A 23,444-nucleotide genomic window follows, 5' to 3' on the forward strand; every position below is an offset into this window, starting at 1 on the left:
CTGTCCCCGTCAGCCCCGTACACTCGACCGTACGAGCCGTAGGAGAGATGGAACCCTTTTCATCCCTCCCCCATGCACCTCGCTCAACTTGGGAAATTGTTCTCGGCCCCTGCTCGATTCTGCCACTCCTTGTCGGCACTCGAACTAATAAGCTCCGGTGGATTAATTAAAATTTTGGCCGATGTTACGGGCTGGCCAAGGCCGTTGAATTTTCGACGTATAAACAAGAACGCACCTCACCCTTTATATTCTCTCCCCCTTTTTCCTTATTTTCTCTTCGGTTTCTGCAATTTTATTTTCATTCGGCGATAACAACTAATTACGAAACGCGCAAACCTTCAGCGACCATTAGCCTCTGCAACGCGCAACCTCCACATATTTTTTACTTTTCCTAGTATTTCTGTCTCATCCTCGTTTCCGTCAGCTTCTTTCGTCGTTAATTGCTGCTTGAAACAGTAATTACTCATTAACGAACGGAGAATTGTAAGCATCCGGGGATTTACGGATACGCTGGACAATTTCATGGGCGAGTCGAAACGGGAGAGTACGCGTCCTTAGATAGAGCGTGTACGAGAGGCACCGTTATCGAGGTGAAAGGATCTTTTATTTAGTAATAGAAGTTCGAAGTGGAATAGGTTTAAAGATTAACATCGTTACGTGCTCTCGAGACTAAGGCGAATAATTATTAAGCATTAAGAAGTAGCTTGGCGTAAGATCGTGCTGTCTGCACTTCATTCGACGCTAGTCGTATCGTAATATGTACGGATTTTTGTTCTTTATTTTTTTTTTTTTTTTTTTTTTTCAATTTTATAGGACATAAAATAACGATGAAAACTCAATGAAATTTATCACCTACAGCATTTTGTGCGATGACAAATCGTTATGATTCACTTTATTTCTGGCTAAATGAAAGGATATTATGATCGCCCATATTTCTCACCCCTCAACAACGTCCCCAGCCCTGCCAATTTTCCACGAGCCCTTGAATAACATTTCAATCCGGGATAATATCGCAGCTGCCGTCGCTAATGCGCTATTATTTCCTGTTTCGTAAGCGGTCGCTGCACACCTTGCACGCGCACAGGGTGGTTCCTTTAAGACGATAAATAATCAGTATGAAAATTCCGTCAATTATAGTAAACACTGCAAAGTAAAATACGATACCTTCGCACTTGCGTCGTTCATCGAAGTCGTTTATTCAATTTAGTTTTTCATTAACACACAGTCTTGATACCCCATAGCTTTTCACGCGTAAATCACATCGGTGGAAACTGAGAATCGAATATCGAAACATGGAACAATGTCATGCAGTATCACATCTGTTGAAAAGGGATCACTTCGTTATGCGTACGAAAGGCAGATGTAAACGAGGAGAAGGGGTGAGATATTTCTATGGGACGGGGGATTCGATCGAGAGAACGAAAGGGGAACGCAGAAAAAGAGAAACAGTGGTTAAAAAGGGTGACCGCGAGTTCAGGAAAGGGAGAAAGTCCTTGCTTTTTAAGGGCTTCGGTCCTTTGTCGTCACAGAGTAAATTAATTCGATGAAGACACGTTAAGGATCCTGTTTCCTCCTCACCGCTATCCTTAGATAGCGAGGGTAACGACAAGAAAAGAGAATTTTTTTGCCCTGGGGCGGAGGTGATCGCGTAAATTCGTTTCAGCATTCTTAGAGGGGTTCACAATTAGCCTTCTATTGCATAGAGATGCAATTAACTAGGTGGAAGTTTATATAAAATATGGCTGTTTTGATTTGAATAGTACTTGAAGTTCCCTATATTCTATACACTTCTGAATGTTGTGCTCGAAATATTAGAACCCGCGTGGATTTCGATAGGAAAACAGCACGAACGTAACATCGGCTACAAGGGGTCTCCTTTAGTTTCACGTCGCGATTCACATTGCCAAAACCGAATAATCTGAATTCACTGGGTTCGCTCGGAATCGAAATAGAGGGTGATCTCCAGGCGTGGGCTGTGGTAAGGAAATTAAATTGGGTCTCGTCCACGAAGACCGCGATAAATCTGAAAAAATATGTGTTTGACAGATATTGCTACCCTTGCTCCATCTTCCTCCATTTAGTTAGACCCTCGGCTCAGTCTCACTTCTTCCACCCTGTTTTCCTTTCAGTGTTCTGTTTTGCTTTTTTCACCACTTCTTTCCCGTGTCTTTGTGTTCGTGTTTCTTCCTGTAAAATTGCTGCTGTACCTCTCGGAGGGGTCAACAGCTGTCGCAGTCGCCCTTAGCATCTGATAAGCTGATAGTGGTGACACATGCCAAAATGTAGAGGTGTGGGGGTGGGTGGAAATACAGCCCCTTCCAAGCGTTTCTTCGCAATCCTCGTGTCCCTCGCGCGTTCGTTCTTGGTTCCTGTTCGAAAACTGCGAGGGAAAGTTGCTTTGCTTTGCACGTGGTCGGTCTCGCGCGCGTTTCGAGGGTCGTTCGGTTATAAATCCCGATTTATGGACGGATTTCCCGAGGACGCTCGCGTTTGTAGAACCGTCATTACGTTTGTAAATTACAGGCGTCGAGGCACCGCTCCTGGCGACTAGTCGCGGCAGGTTTTATTGCCATCAGTACCCGCTCTCTTTTGTCAGACAATACGCGGGAATCCATTGCCGAGGATTACTACGACCGACGAAGGCCGGCGAAGGACGGCGAAGGCCGTCGAAGCTACTGGCGTGCAATAAAGATTCATTTTCGGAGGTATGCCTCCGTGAAGGAACTGCGTAGAAGTATTTATGTATCCATGCGTAGTGATCAGTACACGACAAAAGACATGTGCAAATACTCCTTTCTTACATCAGATCGAGTAGTCGAGTAGGGCGAGTAGTCTGTTGAGAGAAAGTTTGCCAGAATCGCCCCTTCCTCGGAGAAACCTAAAAAGCAAAAAGACCTCCCTGTACAAGGGCACGAAATCGGCCTAGTTTCGCACGCTCAGTATCACCGATCACAGAGAACGTAATAGAGCGTCCTTATTTCATCAGTGGGGGGTGGCCGAGCTCGCGGTGGAGTAACAAATTCTCTCGAATTACACAGCGAAACGCGCCTGGAGCCAATAACCGAATCATAATCCCTTAGTTTTACACGAAAACGCGGCGCAGGGTGTTGCAAGGGGTTGGCGCGCTGAGGGGCGAGGGGAGAACTTTACTGCGCAAATTAAGGCGAAGTGGCAGTCAGTAATTTTATGTGCCCATCTCAGCCACTGATATTGAATTTCCTTAGTCGCTTAATCCGAATCCTCGAACGGGCACGGATGGTGGGGGAAGAGGGTGGCTGCGGAGAATAGGGGAGGGACGACGGCTTCGTAGCTGGTGGCAGCAGCGATCTCGCGAAATTGAAATCATTATTTTACGGCGCACCGACGAAATTGGCTACACCCGGTGGATCCCGATAGAATTTCTGAATGGCAGTTACGCGTTAAAGTAATTCGTAATTCGTTAAGCAGGCTTTGAGCTTGTCACTCAAAGACAAATTCTTGGGAGACTCCTTATTTTCTTCATCTGGTGGAAATAGTGGTTAATGGATCCATAAACGAAAGATTGAAACTGAAATTCTGAAGTTAGTAAGCCGATATATACTCTTCAGCTATCGGAAACGAGTGTCGAATTGTCTGAAAAGAAAAAGAGAGCTGTAAAACACGATTCGTTTGATCGGTCCATTGGCACGACGATTGGAGAATCCAACCGCGGCGCGCGGAAACCGCAGCGCGTGAAACGCGATTCCATCGACGGGCCAAGTAACCCGACATTTCGATAATCAGCGGCCACGTGTTGCGCAGCGTTGACTTGCTATAATTACTTCTGCCCAACAGTTGCCGTTCACCAGCCGATACGCGGCATAAACCCTGGAAACATTGCTCTGTACAAGAATTCATCGCGAACCTATCATCGTATAGCCACTCGGAAATTATCTATCGCCAGAAGGGACTGCAAAAATTGGAAATACTATACCGAACGAATCTTGTAAAGCCAGATAGGTAGGTAGCTACGTATTGGTAGAGTCGAACGCTGTCTAATTTTTTTTTTTTTTTTTTCAATTTTATGTAAATTTATGTACAACAAGTTGCATGCCAGAGAAAGAAGAATACATATACGGTAGACAAAGAAGCTATTGGTAGGCACAATAGATGTCGGAGCAAAAGATAAAGTAAAGGAGAGGCAGAAAGGAGATGGTTGGGTGAACGTTGATAGTTGCCAGCAGGAGCACGAAGCAATTACAAAATTGCAAAATTAACCATAAAACCTGGGCAGCATACCGAGCGCGCTACCATAAAGCTAGCTGGATGGCTGGCCAATCGGCGCATATTTTTGGCGTTTACGAGCAATCACGTGACCGCTGAGAACACCATAATGCCACTGCCCTTTCCCTTCGTCCGCCTTGGTGCCCTCCGTCGGGGATTCTCCCGTGGTAAGAAAATTGCACAGCGATTTTGCAACGCCACTCGAAACGCTGTTGTAAAATTTTGCTTCCAACATGACAACCTTCGATCTTGACGTGTTTCGCATCTTCGATGATCTCTCGGCTCAAGACAACGGTGAGTGTTTCTTTACAAATAACGTCAATATGTTTTCTTTTAAACTCCAATTTCCAATTTTTCTCAAAGAGAACTATAAACTTATTCCTGCTGATTCGAGCCCATCGCGATGATTCCGTTTTCAAATAACTGCGATAAGAAATCCGCGATACGGCCTGTCTAAATTGGATCGGTTCAAATAGCCGAGCTCCAATTGGATCAATTCCGACGACGCGTTCGAATTACGCGTCACGTCGCTTTACGACATCCGTAAAACTACCTCCAAAAATGTTTCAACGCGATTCGATCCATTTAATCGTTGAACTAATCTTCCAGCGGCTATCTTAACGTACAGTAAAGAGAACAATGATGCAATCGTGATATAGTACGATTTGTGATCGTAAAAGTGAGCGAAAGCTTCCTCGTCAAACTTACCGATGGGGGACACAAAAATAAAGTTCACTTGCTTCAAATAACCTGAACGAGAAACCAAGAAAGGTTTTCTATCTATCAGAAATAGTTGGAAACCACATGCTCTAGTGGAGCAGTATTTTATACGTACGGACATTGACTATTATGCGCTTCGCTGGGAAATTAAAGGATCACTAATTTTCAGGCGAAAAAAGAGCATCCAAACGAAGTGATCCAGCTTCCCTTGGAACGCTCAATACCGCAACTCTCGCGTACAATCGTAGGAAACAGTTTTCCTCGGTTCTTTTGCAGCACCCCAACAATCTCCCCTTCGGCACAATAAATTTATGGTTTCATTCACTGACTGTACTTACCTCCTCTCTCCATCTCTATCCTACCATCTCTCCGTAGTTCTTCTTTTCCCTGTGCGCACACGCGCACAAACACGCATTACAATAAAAACGTGGCCTATTTAATAGAATAATTACAGGCCCTCGGTACGGCAGCTGATGGCACACAGGTATGTGTGTTCGGCAACGTTAATACAGCCATGTATCGAGGAAGGACCGATGAATGCGCTCAAATAACGCACAGACCACACAAACGAAGAACTCATTGTCGATTCGGGGGGGTCGTAGGAAGGATACAATGGGGTCAGCGGGGAATTAATGCATTGATGAAAAATGGCGGATTATCAAGCTGTAAGGTTTGATGGAAAACTCGTTGGGAAATATGGAAAATATGAGTGGCTGTAACAGTAGTGCAGAAGGAGTGCAGAAACTAGACCAAACAGACTAGTATGCACGTAGAAAGATTTGGAGAAGCAAGGAATATGACAAGAGCAAACGGGAGCATGTTCACTGTCATATCGCTAGTCAAAGTTTCAATGTTAGGCTCGCGGAGAAGGAATCTGCTGATGGTTCAGATAGATGGAGTGTGCTGTTATTGTAAAACGCTCTCATCAGGATGGGCACTGGTCCAAAAGTTGATTAAGAGTTTTCATGGTAAATACGAGGATCGAGGACACGTTCGTTTGCGTCCTGACCCACTAGACCGCAATAACACGATCTACATACGCCGTATTAGCCAATATTGCAACGTTGATCAAACTGAGTTATCGTCGTAAACATTCGTCAAGTTGGGAACAAACTCGTACGACGTACCAAATGCATTCAGCAGGTTAACTGGAAAGACGAGTTAGCTGGTTGTTTGAAAATACCCTGGCTCTCAGAGAGAAGGATTAACTTGTTAGCAGGTTCTAATGATACTCTAATAATACAAGAGAATCACTAGGTAGGTTTGTACCGAAATGTAACAACATATATGCCAGAGCAGAGAGGAGAAGAATCGATGAAGAGGCAGGGTAGAATTAAAAGCAACCGTGTAGTCTTTCATAAACGAGCATCACCGAAAAAAGAGGATAACGCGAGGACTGTTGGCCGAGGACGATGGGGTGGTCGACTCGAAACTGCGGTAATACGGTTTAAATGCACGGGACGCGTTAAGGCGTTGATATCGCGGCGACGGTAAGGTGTAAAACCGCAGGATTCCAATGGAAACAGTTATTTGCGGTCACGAAGTGCTTCGTGACGTATCCTCGGCTCGCGTTCGCTCGCTCGCTGGCTGGCGCGCGTGCAAACTTCCCTGGAGTCAACCATGTACGTGCACGAGTCTCGTAGGTGCATTTATATGCGCGCAAACACATAGAGCGGCTGCACACACAGAGGCGTATCCAGGCACCGCGTAACCGATGGTAGGTGTACACACCTTCCTTCCGTCCTTCCTTTCCCAGGAAGTGGAGTCAAGTGGACCCACCGCCACCGCCGGAAACTCCACTAATGACTAAACTTGCTAATTTCGACCAATTAGGCTCCTACCGCCCCCCTCGCCTCCCATTTCACCACCCTTGCCGCCTCTCTTCCCCTCTCTCCTCCTCTCTCCCCCTCTCACCCCCTCTCTCCCCCTCTCACCCCCTCTCTGTCTCTCCTCAGGCCAGGCCAACTCGCAGCCCGTCTAATGCGCGCCGCATTTACCTTGACCGATAGACGCTCGCTCCTAATTTCGCGGTACATTGCGCACTGCGGACTGGCTGCGGATTAAATATTTTCTTATTAAACATCGCGCGAGCCTTTGTACGTCCCGTCGCGTGCTCGACGCGATTCCGGCATTACGGCTAATTTGACCAGGGGAAACGGGGACAAGAGAGGGTGATCGAACGCCTCTCGCGAGAAGGATGATCGATCGTCTGTTGGATCCCTATGTTTCCAACGACTCGGTGTCTCTGCGCTCCCAGGCTATGCCAGGCTATGCCAGGCTATGCCAGGCCATGCGTTAGGCAGTGAGAAATCTAGTCAGCCTATCGAATTGGGGATGTTGAAGATACATATACATAGTTAGGAAGAAGCACGATTTCTAAACGCGTACATTTATTTCAAGATGTATGTTACACTCTCGAGCGTGTAGCTGTTAAAGATTGTAATCGAAAGAGAATGGTTGGAAAGTAACTCTCTCGCAGATTATTCGGTAATTGAACAGCCGGTGCAGCGGGGCGAGTAAGTAGTCGAGGCGATATTGAGTGTTGTGGTCGGTTTGAAGTTCGCATCGTGTGGAGTAACAAGCTGCCACCGTTGGATATTTATGGGGGCCGTCAGGGGTCGAAGCCTGTATCCTCCAATACAGCCGCGTGAGAGGCAACTTTGCAACGAGTCGTGCACAAATAACAGTTTTACACTTTATCCTTGACGCGCAACCCGCGGTTCTTCTCCGAATCCGCGACCATTTTCTTCCCTCTGTCCCCCTTCTCCAATTTTTCGTCCCTCGACCATTGAAAATCAATTTTCTCCCGCGACTGCGTAAGCAAATTCTGCCGAACCTCTGGCCTCTCTCCCTCCTGGCTGATTTACGGGATGTGGACAAACGACCCTGATCTTCGGTAACGAGGACTCCTCCTCAATGTCGGGCACTTCTTCGTCACTTTTCCCCACTTTTCGCCACTTTTCGCCACTTTTCGCCACTTTTCGCCACTTTCTCAAGTACGATATTAATAGATCGTTCCATCGAATCCCATCAGCTTCTTCGTCAAGGCGTATCAATTCGTAAACTCCATGTCGTTGTAATATCCTTAATCCTAAACAGGAATATAAAAATGATTTGCGAGCATCGACTTACCGTGGCAAGAAAATAAAATTCCGAGGTCTCAGAGATTCTGGACCCAACGCAGAGTAAAAAGTGCAAACGACTTTGCATCGTAACTACCTACATCCAGTATCCTTTTCAGTATAGAGATTATAACCGATATATTATGCAACACGTAAGTAGGATCCCCTCGTAAGTCTTGTACGTGATTAAGGAAACTCTCCGAGGTGAAAAAGGAATCTCGGTAACGATCATGGAGGCAAAAGCCTCCCCTAACCCTTATCACCGGCCACACGCACTCGGCATCACTTTAACTCCCCAAAATCCAACGATTTATCGCTGCTCGCTCGGTCGATTCTCGTTTCCCGAGGGGGGTCAGGGGGTCAGGGGTTAAGTGGAACGAACCGGCGGAATAATGAACAGCCGAGTAAAAATATTTAGCCGAAATCGAGGAAGATTGGTGAAGGGAAGTGGAAACCGCGGGTACGCGACATCGATAAGGGACTCCATGGCGAAGTGACCGTATTAAGGGACCGCCACACCATAAGAGGGGACAAAGGGGGTTCGCAAGGGCGTTAATGCGCTGGAGATTTATGCCGTAACGGCCAGGATGAAATTCCATCGCGGTAGGTACGCGTATATACGTAAGTGGCGCTGGTACCGCTGGATGCTGGAGGCGCAAGAGTTATGGTGGCCCATACTGATATCCACTATAAACCCCGTCGCACGTCGCCTCTGCCCGACCATACTTAATTAAATACGTATTAAGGGCCTGAGTGTGTTCCAATGTACATCCGTATCGTGGTGGTAATATATGTTCACCTATAAGCGCATGGAGGGGACAATACTAAGGTCTCGAATCGCTTCAGAATGATTACGTTTTCGAAACACAGTCTGGAGGGGAAATTTCTCATTCCTTTCAACTCTTTGGGGTTTACCGTTAACGAACTTGGCTTGAGAAAGCCTCGAATACAGTTTCCTTAAAACATAGTCTCACGTTCTCGAACCTTTTCCATGTAATATCTTTCGAATTCTCGTTGAAAGCTCAATCAGTGTCTCACAGCATATTTTACAAGATTTGCTCACACGTTTCCGCTATCGATCCTTTGTTCAAGAGTCTAGAGAACGCAATGAAGTGTCTCGGTACGTAAACGCCTCGGGGGAATGTCCATAATGATAGTAAGGAGTCCGTTCTTCCTCCTTCTCTTCCATCTTCCGCCTCACCGTCCACTTTCTTCGCTAGAAACCCTCGTCGAGGTATCGTTCAGGCATTCCTGAGCAACTGACCAGCGACAATAAAATAAAACGTTACTATCTTGGAGAGTAACGCCTCTGCTGAACGTTCTCACCCTCTCGAGAGATTTCTTCACAGTAATAAACGTTTCTAGGATGTGCGACGCACGCTTAGGGAAGCGGATACTATCATTTTCGAATATAATCTTTATTGCACGGGTAGTGGATGAGTAGTTCATATAACAAAACTAATATTTCAAATAGAAATAAAAAAAATCCAGAAACAAAAGACACCTGTTTCTTTTTCTCTCCAGAAGAGTCTGAAGATAACGGTGATACCGCTTACTGACAAGATGTCAAGGTGTACTCGTATATAACGGCGTATAAAGATCCTCCGCAGACAGTGTCCTTTAAGCGCGTTAAATAAGACAAAAGGGAAAAGGAAAGTAAGGAGATACCGCGCAAGGATCTCTGTGTTCGACGAGCGAGACGCAAAGAAAAGTAGGCGGACTGGGACCAGTCCCAGGCCGAGAAGAATCGGTCGAAGCAGATATAATGATAACTTGAGCCGTGGGTATAATGACCAGCAAAGGGACAGCGCTTGAATACGCTGAAAGTAATCTAATTATTAGCGAGGACGATTATAGTGATTAGATGCAACGTAGGGGAGGCAGAGGAAGGCAGATTTGAGACGAAGTCGGTTTGGCTGGTTGCCGTGCACGGCCCACCTATTACAGGTATACAGTGGTGCCTATGAGAAGAGCGGTGAAATGAAAAGGTGTAGGTACACTCCTACGGGGGCCTCCTTTTCGGGGAACCGTGAGCCCTCGAGACAGCCAGGTTGCCCGCCGACCAGAGAGAGAGAGGGAGAGAGAGGGAGGATGCCGCGTTCCCTGGCATGCAATTATGTAGGAATCCTGACGGCGGAAGAAAGCTTCCCCGATCTTGCTTGGCTATGCATTGAATGCAACAACTTCGAAATGATCGGTTGGTTAGAGGACGTCGTTGTTTGACGATGGCTGGTTCGCTTTGTGCGACCGCTCCCGCGAATGATTTTCTTGCGCGACCAAAGTTCTCTGATGTAGACGCTCGATTCCCGGGAAGAGGGACGTCGAGTCACCATTGGGGTCGCGATTCGCGGTACATTTACCTGGTGCGCCTCCTTTGTCGCAACAGCCGGTTGGATTTCATTGGTCCGCGTTTGAGGATTCCCATCAGTGGGAATGATTTAACATTCGATAATCCTCAGCATCGTCGAAGCTAAATAGTCTATAATTCTAGTTAGAATACAGCTGATTTCGAAGGAATACTTTAGTCGATTTCATAGAGATGTCCTTTTGCACAACCCCACGGGGCAAGAAGATTTTTCAGACGATCCGGTGGAAGCATAATAATCCGAGCGCGGCTCAAGTTGGCCGATCGACTCACCCTCGCGCGCGCCTGCTTGCGAGCGCAGCTCCTCGAGCGGAGATTCTTTTCGTCCACTACAAGCATCGGAACGGCGTCGTTATTGTATGGAGCGGGGCGTCCTCGTTATCGTCGCTTATCGCTAATAAGATCGCTGGACCGCTCGTTATCGTCGTCGTCGCACTCGCCCTGTCCTCATTTTCGTACGATTGCGATCGTTAATTATCCCTATCGCAGCTGATCGTCCTCCTCTCTCTTCCACCTTGCTCTCTTCATCCCACTCGTCCCACCCCTTCCCCTCGCTGCCCCTCGCTGCCCCTCGCTGCCCCTCGCTCCCCCTCGCTCCCCCTCACGCCCCCTCACACCCCCTCAGTTCCCCTTACTTCCCCGTGCGCCAGCAGCTTCTCGTCGCCGCTGTCGCCGTTGTTGTCGTCGTTCTCCTCGTCATTATCATTCCGGTAATTACCGGTGTATTCCCTCGTTATCATCTTGTTATCGCTCGACCGTCGTGCTCGCTTCCGCGGCTGATCGAATTTCGAGAGATCCACCCTGCGTCATGGGATCGTAAACAGATCGAGCTCGCGAGTTCGTGAAAGATTATCGCTCTGTTTCGCCGATTCTCGCGGTTCACGACATCCGATCTCGAAACAACGGACCTTTCAAGCCTCTTCGAATTGGGTCGAGCATTGCTCGATCTCCCTGGATGACAAATTTCGATGATTACCCTTTCGTGAATGATCCTCCAAAAAATGGATCTTTTTTCTTCGATTCCATTCTGGCCATCTACTTTCAGGGGACGATGTAGTAGCCTCGAAACATATTTTACGAAGTCTCGATTATTCTCAGAAGTTTAAAGGTGCAGCATATCAACCTGAATTCGACTTACACCAACTCCAACTTCGTTTTAAATAAGTATAGCGTTCGTCCGATCTCATCGAATCCAAATGAATATCTTGCTGTCGGCATGGGGTGTAATTTCGGTGCACGTGGAGTATGGAATTATTCCGATGAAACGTAGAATCTGAGGGAAAATATCTGCTCTTGTTGATGAAAGAGGAGAATGGAGAGAGGAATCAGGCTACTCCTCCTGATCCATTCTTCATTAGGATGATAAGCATGATAACATATCGAGTAAAAGTCTACGAAATATCTTTATTTACGTAAAACTCATACATATCTATAATTCGTTCCATTTTATTCCTTTTCATTATGCTAAAGCAGTACGTACCTCCTGTTGCCGGCTGGACGATTTTCTTACAAAGTTTCTTTTTATTCGTCGCAACTCGTAAATTCTTCCAGGCATATTGCCTTTATCATTAAATTTGTTTACGTAATAAGACAATATTTTTCAAGTTTCTTGCTTGTTATATAAGTTGTAGAAAGAAAATAAATTTAAAGTGAAACGCATTACGTAAGCCTCGGATATTAATCGCAAAGATACTATTTGCTGAGATTCTATGCCTTATAAATCTTCTAAAAGAAACAGTATGTATGTTCGGTGAGAAAAATCTGGCAACATTAAATTAAGAAACGGATAAGTTAAACGAAAAGCCATAGATCGGTGTGACGAGACGGTGAGACCATCTCAGAGCACGTAACGAGTCTGACTCGTGATGCGTAACTCACGTCTAAATATAAAAGCGACGAGTCAGACTCGTTATGACTATTCGGCCGGGTAGTAAAGATTAACGTGTGAAACTTGGCATTTATGCATCGTAAAGTGATAAATACTTTGAAATAGACACACGATTTTGATCACTTAGTTAGTTCGTCGATTGATAAAAATAGCATCCCTGGCATCGTATCAACACAGTTCCTAGCGTAACCACCATTGACCTTTCGCCAATCGGAACATATCATCGAGGCTAATGAATAAACCTCGCGAACTGATTGGGACAGATTGATCCATGTACGCGTGACGTGTCTTCGCGATTAGCAACCGGTCGCAACAATCTGCATAAACGCGTTTCTCGCTCACTCTGATCCTAATTAATACCTCGCCCCGTTCCCCCTTTTTCCCTCCCCCGACTCAACTCCCCCCTTTCTTCTAGGTCGTCGTCATCGTCGTCGTCGACGGTAATAAAATGGGTGTCCTCTCTTTTGAATTTCCACCGAGCGACCGATGCGTTCCACGTCGACGTTCGCATCGATGAAAACCTGTCGTCCAGATGGCCCGATAAGCCGAACCGGTAATTAATAATTAACGGTTAACAATTAAGAGTGAAATTAGCGCGTAACGCCACGAGGTTTAATTGGACGTAACGTACACGGGAACGCTGGTTCACGGACGCATACAGAGTCGCGAACGGCAGGTGGTGCGCGACGGGACGCGCACGATTCCTTCGATGTCTCGGCGTGAATTTAATTTCACTCCCTTCCCGCGCGCAGCCCTTGGTACACATCGACTGATAAATATTGCGGACAGCCGCGAGATCCTCAAACGTCCGTATAATTAAATCCGGTAAAAATCCTTTAACCGTGTTTGTCCTTCATGTTCATCTCCTTTTCTCTCCTCCCGTTACGCGTATCCGTTCCGATTGCTTTGTAATTCGCTTTAATAGTCGTTCGCTGGCTTCTGTTTCCGCCGTTCTCTATGAACTTAACCGAGGGATTCCCTGCACAGGTAGATTGAAACGTTCGGTATCGAGGAAATGGGCCAATTCTGTGCGAACCTTTCTTACGTCATCCTGATACTAGAAAATCATATACATAAATAGGTGTTTGAATCTGGAAAGCGGATAACAGAGCGAAGTGGTTCCCTGACACGCAGGTTATATCTCCCTCACAGTTTTCTTCTTACCTGAAGATACGGCTAGAGGAGTGCACCGTTATGTACTCTTCTGTTCCTTAATGCCCGACCGGCTGAAATAAGGCGAACAGACGAAGAAAAGGTACTCGTTACCCAGCTGAACAAAAAGACAAGTTTCGAGCGGGTCGTCGGCGATCGCGTCCCAAACGACACCCGCTGAGAGCTACCAGGAAGGACGATTATTGTTAATTAAGGTGGGCGTGTCGGGCAGGTCACACGCCGGTCGGTCTCTCGGCCCTTAACGAAGGGACAGGTCAACATCGTTTTATGAATTCTAATGCCCTCCTCCTCTGGCCAGCATTCGACGAGTTGACGAAATTTCCACTCCGCATTTGCATGTCAGCGGTACCCGCGCGACTCGGGCCCCCCCCTCGCCCCGACATCCGACGACTTTTAACCTCGTTCGCTGCTCTTAATGTAATTAGGCCACCTATTCACCGTCGCTTCACCGACGACTTATCGAGTGTTGACGGCCATGAGGTGTTATTTGATAACCAATCAAACCGGCATTGTTCCGTTAAACGGCTTCTCTCGTTAACGACTCCACGGAAGCTAGCAATTTCGCGCTTTCCGAGGTGTCGAATTTTTATGCCATTACCTCGAATTATTCTCAGTTTTTAGGCTGCTTTTAGAAGTCGAAAGGAGAGGGAAGAGTTGCGTAGAAAGCTATGGGTTCTATAGAATTTATTTCATCTGAGTCAGCTTAAGAACTTTTTACAATTTCGTGAGAAGAACCTTCAGACGGTCGATTTAATTACACGGAACGCGAATAAACAAATAAACTGGTTGCGTTCTCGTAAAATGTTTATTACGGCAATCACTCTGCTCTCTTACCAGTCGCAGTAACAATCGACTACATCTTTATCGCGCTAGTGCGGGGAGCGAAGGGAGTAGCGGAGCAAAGCATCAAGGGAAGCACAGGAGAGAGAAACAGAGGGTAGTCGGTGAACAAGATTGCGTTTACCATCCCCGTGGACCTTTCTCTTGTGAACCGTGGCGCTTTAATGCTTCTGCATCCGGATTGAATTTAAATATTTCTTCGTCCAACGAACTCGTTTGCGAATTGCTCCATCGTAAAAGGTCCCCCACGACCCTTCCCGCTGTGGATCCTTTTCCTACGCAATGCTGCTGTTTTATCGAGATCGAAGCATTATGAAATCGTCCGTCGTCTTAATTCGGTTCCTCGAGTGTTCCCACTTCTCTTGCATCAGCCATATGTAAATAAAGAAGTTCCTTCGGTAGATTTATGTTTCTAGTTGAGTTGAGGTGATCGAGTTAGTGGGTAGCTGTTCGACTCTCGATTCATCCAGAAACCAGCGTCCCATTGCCGACCCTAACGCCCATTTCTCTTGTTACAGATATCAGCAGAGAGCCGGAAGAAGAGAGCCGGTTCGAGAAGAGCCGAGCCCCAATAAGCTTCCAGTTAGGTAGGCCAAGAGCTTTTGTTTTTCGTCGTGGGAAGCTGTTGGTGGGCTCGTCGGGCCCACCCTCTCATCGGTCAAGCTGGCGAGCGCTCTAACCGCTGGGATGAACCCCCACCATCCGGGCCACTCTGCAGCCTACCCGCACCACCCCTCGCTCTCGAGCAGTCCGCACCATTCCGGGCCTCATCACGGCTACAGCACCGCTGGTGGAGGTGGTGGGGGTGGTAGTGGCGGAACCACCACCACCCCTGACCTGCCGAGTCCACATTCGCCACCCCACGGACCGGGCATCGACCCAGCCACCCCGTACGCCTCCTTGCAACCTGGACAGGGAATGAGCAGCAATGGACACCACCACGGTGGTGCTGGAATGATGACTGATCACCCACACCACCCGGGACATCCGCATCCACACCTGCCTGGCCATCCTGCTTATCCACCGGTCAATCACAACAACAATTGTACGCTTAAGGTAAGATCTCACGAGCCAGTAGATTCCCCCTCCATATCTGATACGGTTCAAAGATACAGCTATTTTCGATGGTCCATAACTAGTTACGGAAGTAGTCATCCACCGTTTCAAACCTCTGTACACATGCAAAATTCAACTATAATAGATAGGTAGATACTGATCGTCTCTGAGTCATCTTAGAATCTTAGGCTTAGAATCTAGCTTCAATTAATAGCGTAGAAAGTTTCGTTTCAGGTCCATCATGCATATGTACGTCTAATCTATAATTAGAAGAAAATTAATCATCTCGAGTATCGGTATAATACAGCTCATTCATTTCTTGTGGCCCACATAGCATCGTTTATTTGTAGCCCTCGCTTGTCAGCTGCTTCACGACCGAATTTACGAAACAAATTAAATTAAAGTCCCCCCCTCTCGAGTTAATGACCCCTCGGTCGATTGGTCCGTTATTTTCCATCAGAGGTTCGCCTCTGATTTCGAGGAACGCCTCGCCGCGGAAGGCTACGAGTATCGTGAACGGTGCTCCGCGTACGATTAAAACGCACTTTCTACGCTCGCTCGTCGCGCGAGGATGGCCACGAGAAAAAGTTTTCAACCGGAAGCACCTGGAACGAGTGCGTACCGCATTGTTCGCGTAATAACCGCCGTTGCTCGTTTATTACGTAAGGCCACTTCGCGGTATATAATTTCCCGCGCGCAGCTAATGCGCGCTCTCGTAATCTTCAGAAATGTTAATCATACGTAGCGAATAGCAGAGCAGCGGTAGGGTATTCTGTCTGAATCATCCAGGGGAGACGCGTTTTTCCATAGACAATTCGACCTTGATACAAATCTATCCGACGTTTGAAGGGTGCTCGATGATTCTGTCAACAAATGAATGTCCGAACCAGCGCCAGCGTTTCGCCCGACAAAATCGGCGTAACTTACAGGTGGGTTCTATCGGAGGGATATATAGAGAGAGGGAGGGAGAGAGAAAGAGAGAGAGAGAGAGAGAGAATCCTGATGGAAGAATCGCCGTGAGAGGAGCGCAAGGGTCACAGGCTAAAATTCAGAAGGCATTGCCCATCTACGTGACCCTCACTTAGCTCGCCATTGAGAAACGTAACAATATAGGCATTTACCATGGAGAGAAATATAATTGAGTAGGGGCAGAGGGAACGACGAAGGTACCCAGGCTCCCCCGTTTCCCCTTTCCCTCGGAACCCAGCCCCCTCCTGCGTGTTTCACTCCATAATACGCTGTCTGTCTTGCTCTGTCGCTCTCCCACCACGTTTCACTGTCCTCGTTCAACCTGGCCGCAGCTATGGATGGGTCCCGTCCCCTTTCAATGTTAGTTAGGTCCTTTCTAGGCTCACCTTTTTATTCCCCCCACCAGGGTCGCGTCTCCTGACTGGCCGAGGTACCTGAACCCAGGGCCTCGCGGGGCATTCAGAGGCCCAAAGCAGTCACGGACCAGTCAGTTCACTGCTGACTTCGGTCGGGACCGGTTCGCCTTTTTCCTTCCATCGCGGTGCGTGCTTTCGCATCGGTCCTGTCTCGCTCTCTATCTTCCGAGTTTCCCTCCTTCTCCGAGCAGGCCTGTACTCGCTATCGCCGTGGATTTTCGGAGGGCAATCGCTCGACGATTCGACAATTCGAGTTGAACGCGCGGGATGTTCCGCTTGAAACGTGGTGCGGTTTGTTCGTTGCCGTCGGCAAGGCGATCCTGCCGCGTCGTGTAGCGTTCATTCTGCTTTCGAGAAGGTGTTCTCTCCCGGTTCAGTGAAGTGAAGAACTTATTTAGAGCACAATCCCCTGTATGGTCGTGGCTCGGTGCAAGGTGTTTCCTGCGAGTGGAAAAGAGTGTATAGAATATTTCACTCGAAGACGAATGATATCGTTAGACCGGTGAGTCTGTGAGAAGAGAACAGTGTATAATTGCTTGCCGAGTCTTGAAGGAGTCTCTTCGCTGTTTTGCCATGGAGGTTCACGCACATCACTATAACGCCATCGCAACGCGAATGAACCAGATGAAATGTTTCCCCGGAGACAAAATTGTAAGCATTCAGAAGTTTTCGTTTCGTTGGAGAAACTTCGCTAGAGATCGATCTGCGTGCGATGTTCCTCTAATGATATAACAACTCGTAGTGTCGCGTAATTACGTGAGCCTCGTTTTATTATAGTAACTCCGACGTAATTGCCAAGTAATTGCGAAAGAAGTGTCGTTAAGTGCCGCAAGAAACGAGCAATCGAGCACGCGTACGTTCTAGCAGAACGATTTTCCCGCGGGACGGGAATCAACCCTGTATCTGTTTCCTCGACAAATTACCAGCTACACGTTTTTTTCGCTTGTTTACGGAAGTCCGACCACCTTCAACCCTCGATGATCTCCTGTGAGTCAAGGTCGTTTCACATTTTCCCAGATAACGCAATTAAGCAACAAATATGTCGTCGTTAATCTTGTTCGATCCTTGGTTCTATTAGCTACCCTCAAAATCAGACATTATGTATGCAGGTTTCTTCGAACCAATCACCATTCCGAATGATGTTCCCAAATACCAGAAGAATAAAAATATCTGAATATCAAGGTACAATTTTCTCACGTGAGAAAAAGAGTATACTTACATACATGTATCTTTCAGTACTCTTGATAACTCTATCTCCCGTTAAGCACTCTCCAAACACCTACAACCAAATTTACCAGAGGCTCGAGATAACGTGCTCCAAAAATTCTAACTACTTAAACGAGAACTTGCTGAAATAATAATTTCATTTCTAGTCGCAGCATGGAACTTTTTTTCTTCGTTTTACGGTATTTTCTGTTGATTATTATCGTAGACATGATTGAACTTAATCAACATCTTCTTACCTATTGATCTACGGCAGAATCAGTTGCTCTACGAAGCAACTTCCCATTGCACACACGTCCATGCTGAAGTCGCCGCGCGTGTAATAGTGCTATAGTCGTTGCAAAATGCCTGGTTACAGGCTATAGAAGGACTCTGTTATTTACTGGCATACGGCTAGAAGAAGAGATTGCAAAACAAAGAAACGTGGAAGTGTTGCTGGGACCATTAATAGCATTAATTCAAGCTATAAAGTCAATATTTACTTCACAACCAAGATTGTTCATTAGAGTTCGAGTTTCTTATAGCGAATCTGTTCCCGATTCCGTAAAAAATTGACGCTTTCTTGCGCGACTAACGACGATTCCAGCCACGTTTATCGGCGAACCGTATATTTTAATAATCACCGACGTCGGCCGCGATTATTCACGCTTACCGTCGTTTACATAATCGCGGCTAAGTGTGCCGAGATTGCTCGCTTGACACGATGTGTGATGATTTATCGCCAGTTAATGACTTTCGATTCCGTATTAATTATAGAAACATCCCGCTCTCTGTTAATGTAACTTCCAACCATTCATCGTGTTATTATTTGTAACGTGTGCATTGCACAATGGACGCGATCGCTCTAAAATGAGCGGGTCTAGGATCGTTGTTCTATTTCCGCAGTGGTTCCTTCCGGTCTCGATCGTGACGGAATAATGTACGTTATCTTTCGTTCGAATCGGACAGGAAGGAGAGAATTTTAGTTTGATTGTTAACAGAACACGAAATTAGTATGATTCAGAATTCGTAGCAAGATCTAGCCTTTCTGTTGTGTTGCAGCAAGAAAGTGGTCCAAGCGGAACAACAGGAATCCAGCAGTGCGCCGGTTGCGGCGGTCAAATAGTCGAAAGATGGATGTTACTGGCAATGGATCGGTATTGGCACAACGGTTGCCTCAAGTGCTCCTACTGCGGCGCAACCCTGGCGGAAATCGGCCACTCCTGCTTCACCAGGAGCGGCATGATCCTCTGCAAAAGCGACTACAGAAGGTAAGTGTTCATTATTATTCTGTAGAAAGTTCTCCGGTCGTTGTCAAAAAGTCGAGCCCTCAGAACTTCCGAAAAAATGATGCGCGTGTATAAGAACGAAGGCCAAACCGTTAAACCGTTGCTCGCGAATCGCATGTGCCTCCTAGATTTTGGAAATCCTCCTAGGAAAATTGTCAGGATCACAGGGTCAAATCCTAGTTTCACTATTGTGCGATTCCTTTCTCGCAAAGTTACAGCAGCTGAAATATCGTCAATTTTTTCATCTAATATGCAGCGAAGTATACTATCTAATCCTCATCATGCTTCTGGGCTGTCTGAAAGTAACGAAACCTTGAAAATACCAGGCTTTTACATATTATTCAAGTGTCTCATTTCTTGGATAGTATTCTAGTCTTTGAAGGGTTTTGTATTCGAGTGGCACGTTGATTTTTATGAGGCTCGAAACCTTCGAAATCCTGTGTCGGGATGGGACACACCTAATCGTCGGGGACCGTTCCAAATTTAGGAGATTCGAGGTCAAAGCGCAATTTAATGAGAAACAGACGCAGAACTTAGTTAGCATCTCCTAAAATAGATCGGCAGAATCTGGTTCGGCTATGTGTACGGAATCTAATGGGTTTGTTCATATTTTTTTTTCTTCATTGACTTGTTAGCTCGTCTCGAAACGAGAGACGGTTCTTTTCATCTGTGATTAAAGCTGGGAAATATACGAGCTGTCCTCGAGGACAACAACGTCCGTCGAGACTATCCAAACGAACTTTTCAACATTTATTTTCGTTAATGATTACGAAACAATTGGACTAATTTACGATTAATTGCGACGTGTCCAGGAAAAAATGCAGATAAATCGATTTTCGGCAAGTAGCTTTACCTTTTTTGGAGGTACGCGCGAAGAAGGTAATGGCGGAAAGGGATTAAAAAATCGTGTCATCGTACGGAAATTGGCGATTTTTGCGCGTGAAAGAGTAGCGCGCGAAATCGATCTCATCGAACGGTCGTGTTTCACGTTTCACGGACGAAAGGGAACCGATAAACGGCCGTGGAAGCGAAACATTACCGGCTATGCGAACGAACTCGTCGGATTTCTGGCAACGCGATGGAATGAATTAATTAAACGTCCGACAACGAGGAAAAATATTCGCAAGCAGTTCGAAGTTTGTCAAAATTGGAGGGCATTGTTGCGAAATTTTATATTTCATTTCATTAATTCCGTCGTTACAATCTGCACACTGATTCTTTTCTGTATTGTATGGAAAAAAGGGCTTTGATACTTGAATCTTGTGTGCCTCGGTACTTTGAAATGATTTAATCAATGCGAAATTATTTAATCAAATTTCTCTCGAAACACCCAAATACATACTCCGGTATTTTATGATTCCTATAGAATGAAGAGAAATGTCGAGGCGAATAACGAATCTCGATTTATCAATGAATGTGACGATTATACATAAGATTTTCCTGAACATTTGTATTCTTCGTCGTCATCTCGTCTTTCTCGTCTGTGCGATCAACGGACTGGTCCGGAGCACACGTACATCCTAATCTGTTAGCACAGTCGAACGATTTGGTCTAGCGTAGTATCAATATTTGATTACCAGCCGTCTCCGTCCCGCATGCTACGATTGGAGACAGAATCGCCCGTCCAGATGTCCACTGGCCAAGCTTCTTCGTATTTCTGGAAGTTCGAAGCGTTGAAAATCGATCTGGAAATCCAACGCGAAAAAACGCCTCGTTAATTGCAGCCTAGAAGTAGCGAAAGGAGTCGAAGAGATTTCGAACTGCATCCTAATTTTAACAGCGAGATGCTGGAAACAGTATATTTACTTTGTTGCTGCCGACTTCACGCTACGTTGAAGAGAACCGTTGCGACAACTGCAATTTTAAAGTTGATTGGATTTTTGAAGATCCTTGTAATAATAAAATTATCATAGCGAGGGATCGTTTAAATATCGGAGGATTCTAAAATTGGAGTGGGAAGTTGAACGTAACTCTGCACGATTCGAACCCAAAACATGCTTCCAACGAAGTGGAAGTTATAGTAGCCTATATCCGTAAACGTGGAACGTCGCATCGCCGTTAAAGAGGGAACTCTTTAACAGCGCATCGCCAAAAATACATAGCGCCTTTTGTGCCTCCGTCGGAATCAGCCGCGATCCGCAACCTCCGAAATTTCACTCTTAGCCGCCGTGAAATTTCGATCGGAAAACAAGCCAGCCGCTATCCGAATTGAGAGAAGGTAGCACTCTGAACGGAGTGACGCGACAGAAGCATCGACATCAGGCTTGCGGTAGGGGTTTGTTGCAGGAGAAGGAGACGAAGAAAGAAGGAATGGGGGGGTCGAATCACACATGCTGATAGTGGAGAGAGAGAGAAAGAGAAGAGGAAAAACGTGTATTCGTACAGACGAAGAGAGTGAGCGATCGGCTGAGTGAATGGGGACTAAAAGGGAAGAGAGAAGGCTGATCCAGAGACACACGGGACGATAGAGAAAGTAGGAGAGACGGAGAGAGAGGCGGACAAGGGCAGGAGGTAGTGGTTCGTTTCTTTTGGATTCAAGGAATGTTTCAATCAGTTTGATTGAAGGGCTGAGCCACGGCAAGAGGGTAAACTCGATTTACAGCCGTGCAGGAGGGGTATGGGGACGGAAGATGGGGGAGTTTGAGTATATATAGGTATGGGAAGGGTCGGAGGCGCAGTGGCGGGTGGTAGTTTCGGATGGGGGTGTAGGGGAAGGGTGGAGGGTGCCACAATCACCGAGATGCGTCCAATCACCCCCAGCCTCCAACGCCATCGGGTTTCGGCTGCACGGACGAGAGCTGAAGGGATTGAAGGTGTACGGAGGGTAAAGGGGCAGGGGTTGCGGAGCGAAGAGAGCGGCCAATCATCGCTCGGCTTTCCGCTGGAGCGACGTCGCCGTCGTGGTGCTGGTTTGGCCTAGATGTGCAATCAGACCGCTTCACAGCGTGTGTATGTGTGTGTGTGTGTGTGTGTGTGTCTGTCTGTCTCTCTCTCCATCTCGATCCGTCTCGATCTGTCTGTCTATCTGTCTATCCGGGTTTCTCGTTCTCTCGTTCATTCTTTCGCCTTCTCTGCCTCTCTGCCTCCCACAGTCTCACTCCTTCGCTTCGCTTTCTCTGCCTCTCCTCCGTCTTTCTGGCCGAATACCAAATTCCAGCAATTTGGTAGGTGGGTACTTTGTTGAATCAACATGATTGGACTTGACGGAGCCCGGCGACAGGGTGCTTCGTGTCTGCCCATGGTCCCACGATTCCAGCTCCGGAGACATCGCACGTTTCTAGCGCGGTGAACGGGTCGGTGTGTAGATTATGATTCCATTAGAAGAACGCGTGTGCCCGCGATAGGCGTCATTAGCACGAGTACCATATATTTGTGCCCCGAAAAATTTCTGTCGTCCTCCACCGTTCAAAGGTCGATAATTCTCCCCATCGTCGACGGTCGGTCGCGTTCGTCCCCCGACCGAGGGAAATATTTACAGTGGCGAGCGTAATGGAGGCTGGCACGCGACGATGAAGGAGGACGAGTTTTCCGCATGACAGGAATCGCTATCGACGCGGTAATGGCGTCTTATCGCGATCCGAGTGACACGCGGCTGGCCGACTCGGAGAGCAAAGAACACTGGGCTGGGGGGACGCGAAACGGCACAAGGAACAGCGGGGAAAAAGTTTGACGAAGAGGAGAAGAGGAGAAGGGAAAGGGGTCTTCGCCTGGTCGTCGTGTGTATTAGGTGCATGCAAGCAGGAGGGAGATCGTTTGAATTTCAGGGCTCGATTCAGCCCGCATCGGTTGGGGAACAGGCGGACACGTACACGCGCGGCCTGGAGTCTCCTCGGTAGGTGGTGGTGAGGTGGGTAGGTTGCTGAAGAAGGCGGAGGGTGGTGGCAGCAGCGATAAGGGGTTCATTAGAGGCAGTTTATTACTGCCTTTGAAGTCTCTCGCGTGTTACCGTTAAGTCGCTCGATATCTCGTAATATCTCGTTCTAATCTTGCGAGGAGAAGTTAATTGCTACCTCCACCTCTCTGCCACCTTCTCACCTCCGACCTACCCTATATTCCACTCCCCGCCTCGACCCTTGCGAAGCCAACTCTCCTCCCCGCCTCTTTCGACCTTCCACCCCGTTCCATGCTCGCACGTGTCGCCTTTACAATTAGACGCTTAAT

At 47.1% G+C, this 23,444-nt stretch overlaps 1 protein-coding gene and 1 long non-coding RNA gene across 2 annotated transcripts in view; one reads left to right on the plus strand and one right to left on the minus strand.

The window, feature by feature from the left end:
- Positions 1–23,444, plus strand: part of LOC143178090 (uncharacterized) — a 145,410-nt gene that overhangs the window by 87,688 nt on the left and 34,278 nt on the right. Inside the window, exons 4-5 of the mRNA XM_076376540.1 lie at positions 14,869–15,406; positions 19,057–19,265. Coding sequence (XP_076232655.1) covers positions 15,038–15,406; positions 19,057–19,265 — 578 coding nt within the window. The 5' untranslated portion in view covers positions 14,869–15,037. The remainder of the gene's footprint in view (positions 1–14,868; positions 15,407–19,056; positions 19,266–23,444) is intronic.
- Positions 20,863–23,444, minus strand: part of LOC143178095 (uncharacterized) — a 46,964-nt gene continuing 44,382 nt past the window's right edge. The window contains exon 3 of the long non-coding RNA XR_013001721.1: positions 20,863–20,968. This is a non-coding gene — a long non-coding RNA (uncharacterized LOC143178095). The remainder of the gene's footprint in view (positions 20,969–23,444) is intronic.

This window comes from Calliopsis andreniformis, chromosome 1 (genome assembly GCF_051401765.1).
Source record: "Calliopsis andreniformis isolate RMS-2024a chromosome 1, iyCalAndr_principal, whole genome shotgun sequence".
NCBI lineage: Eukaryota > Metazoa > Arthropoda > Insecta > Hymenoptera > Andrenidae > Calliopsis > Calliopsis andreniformis.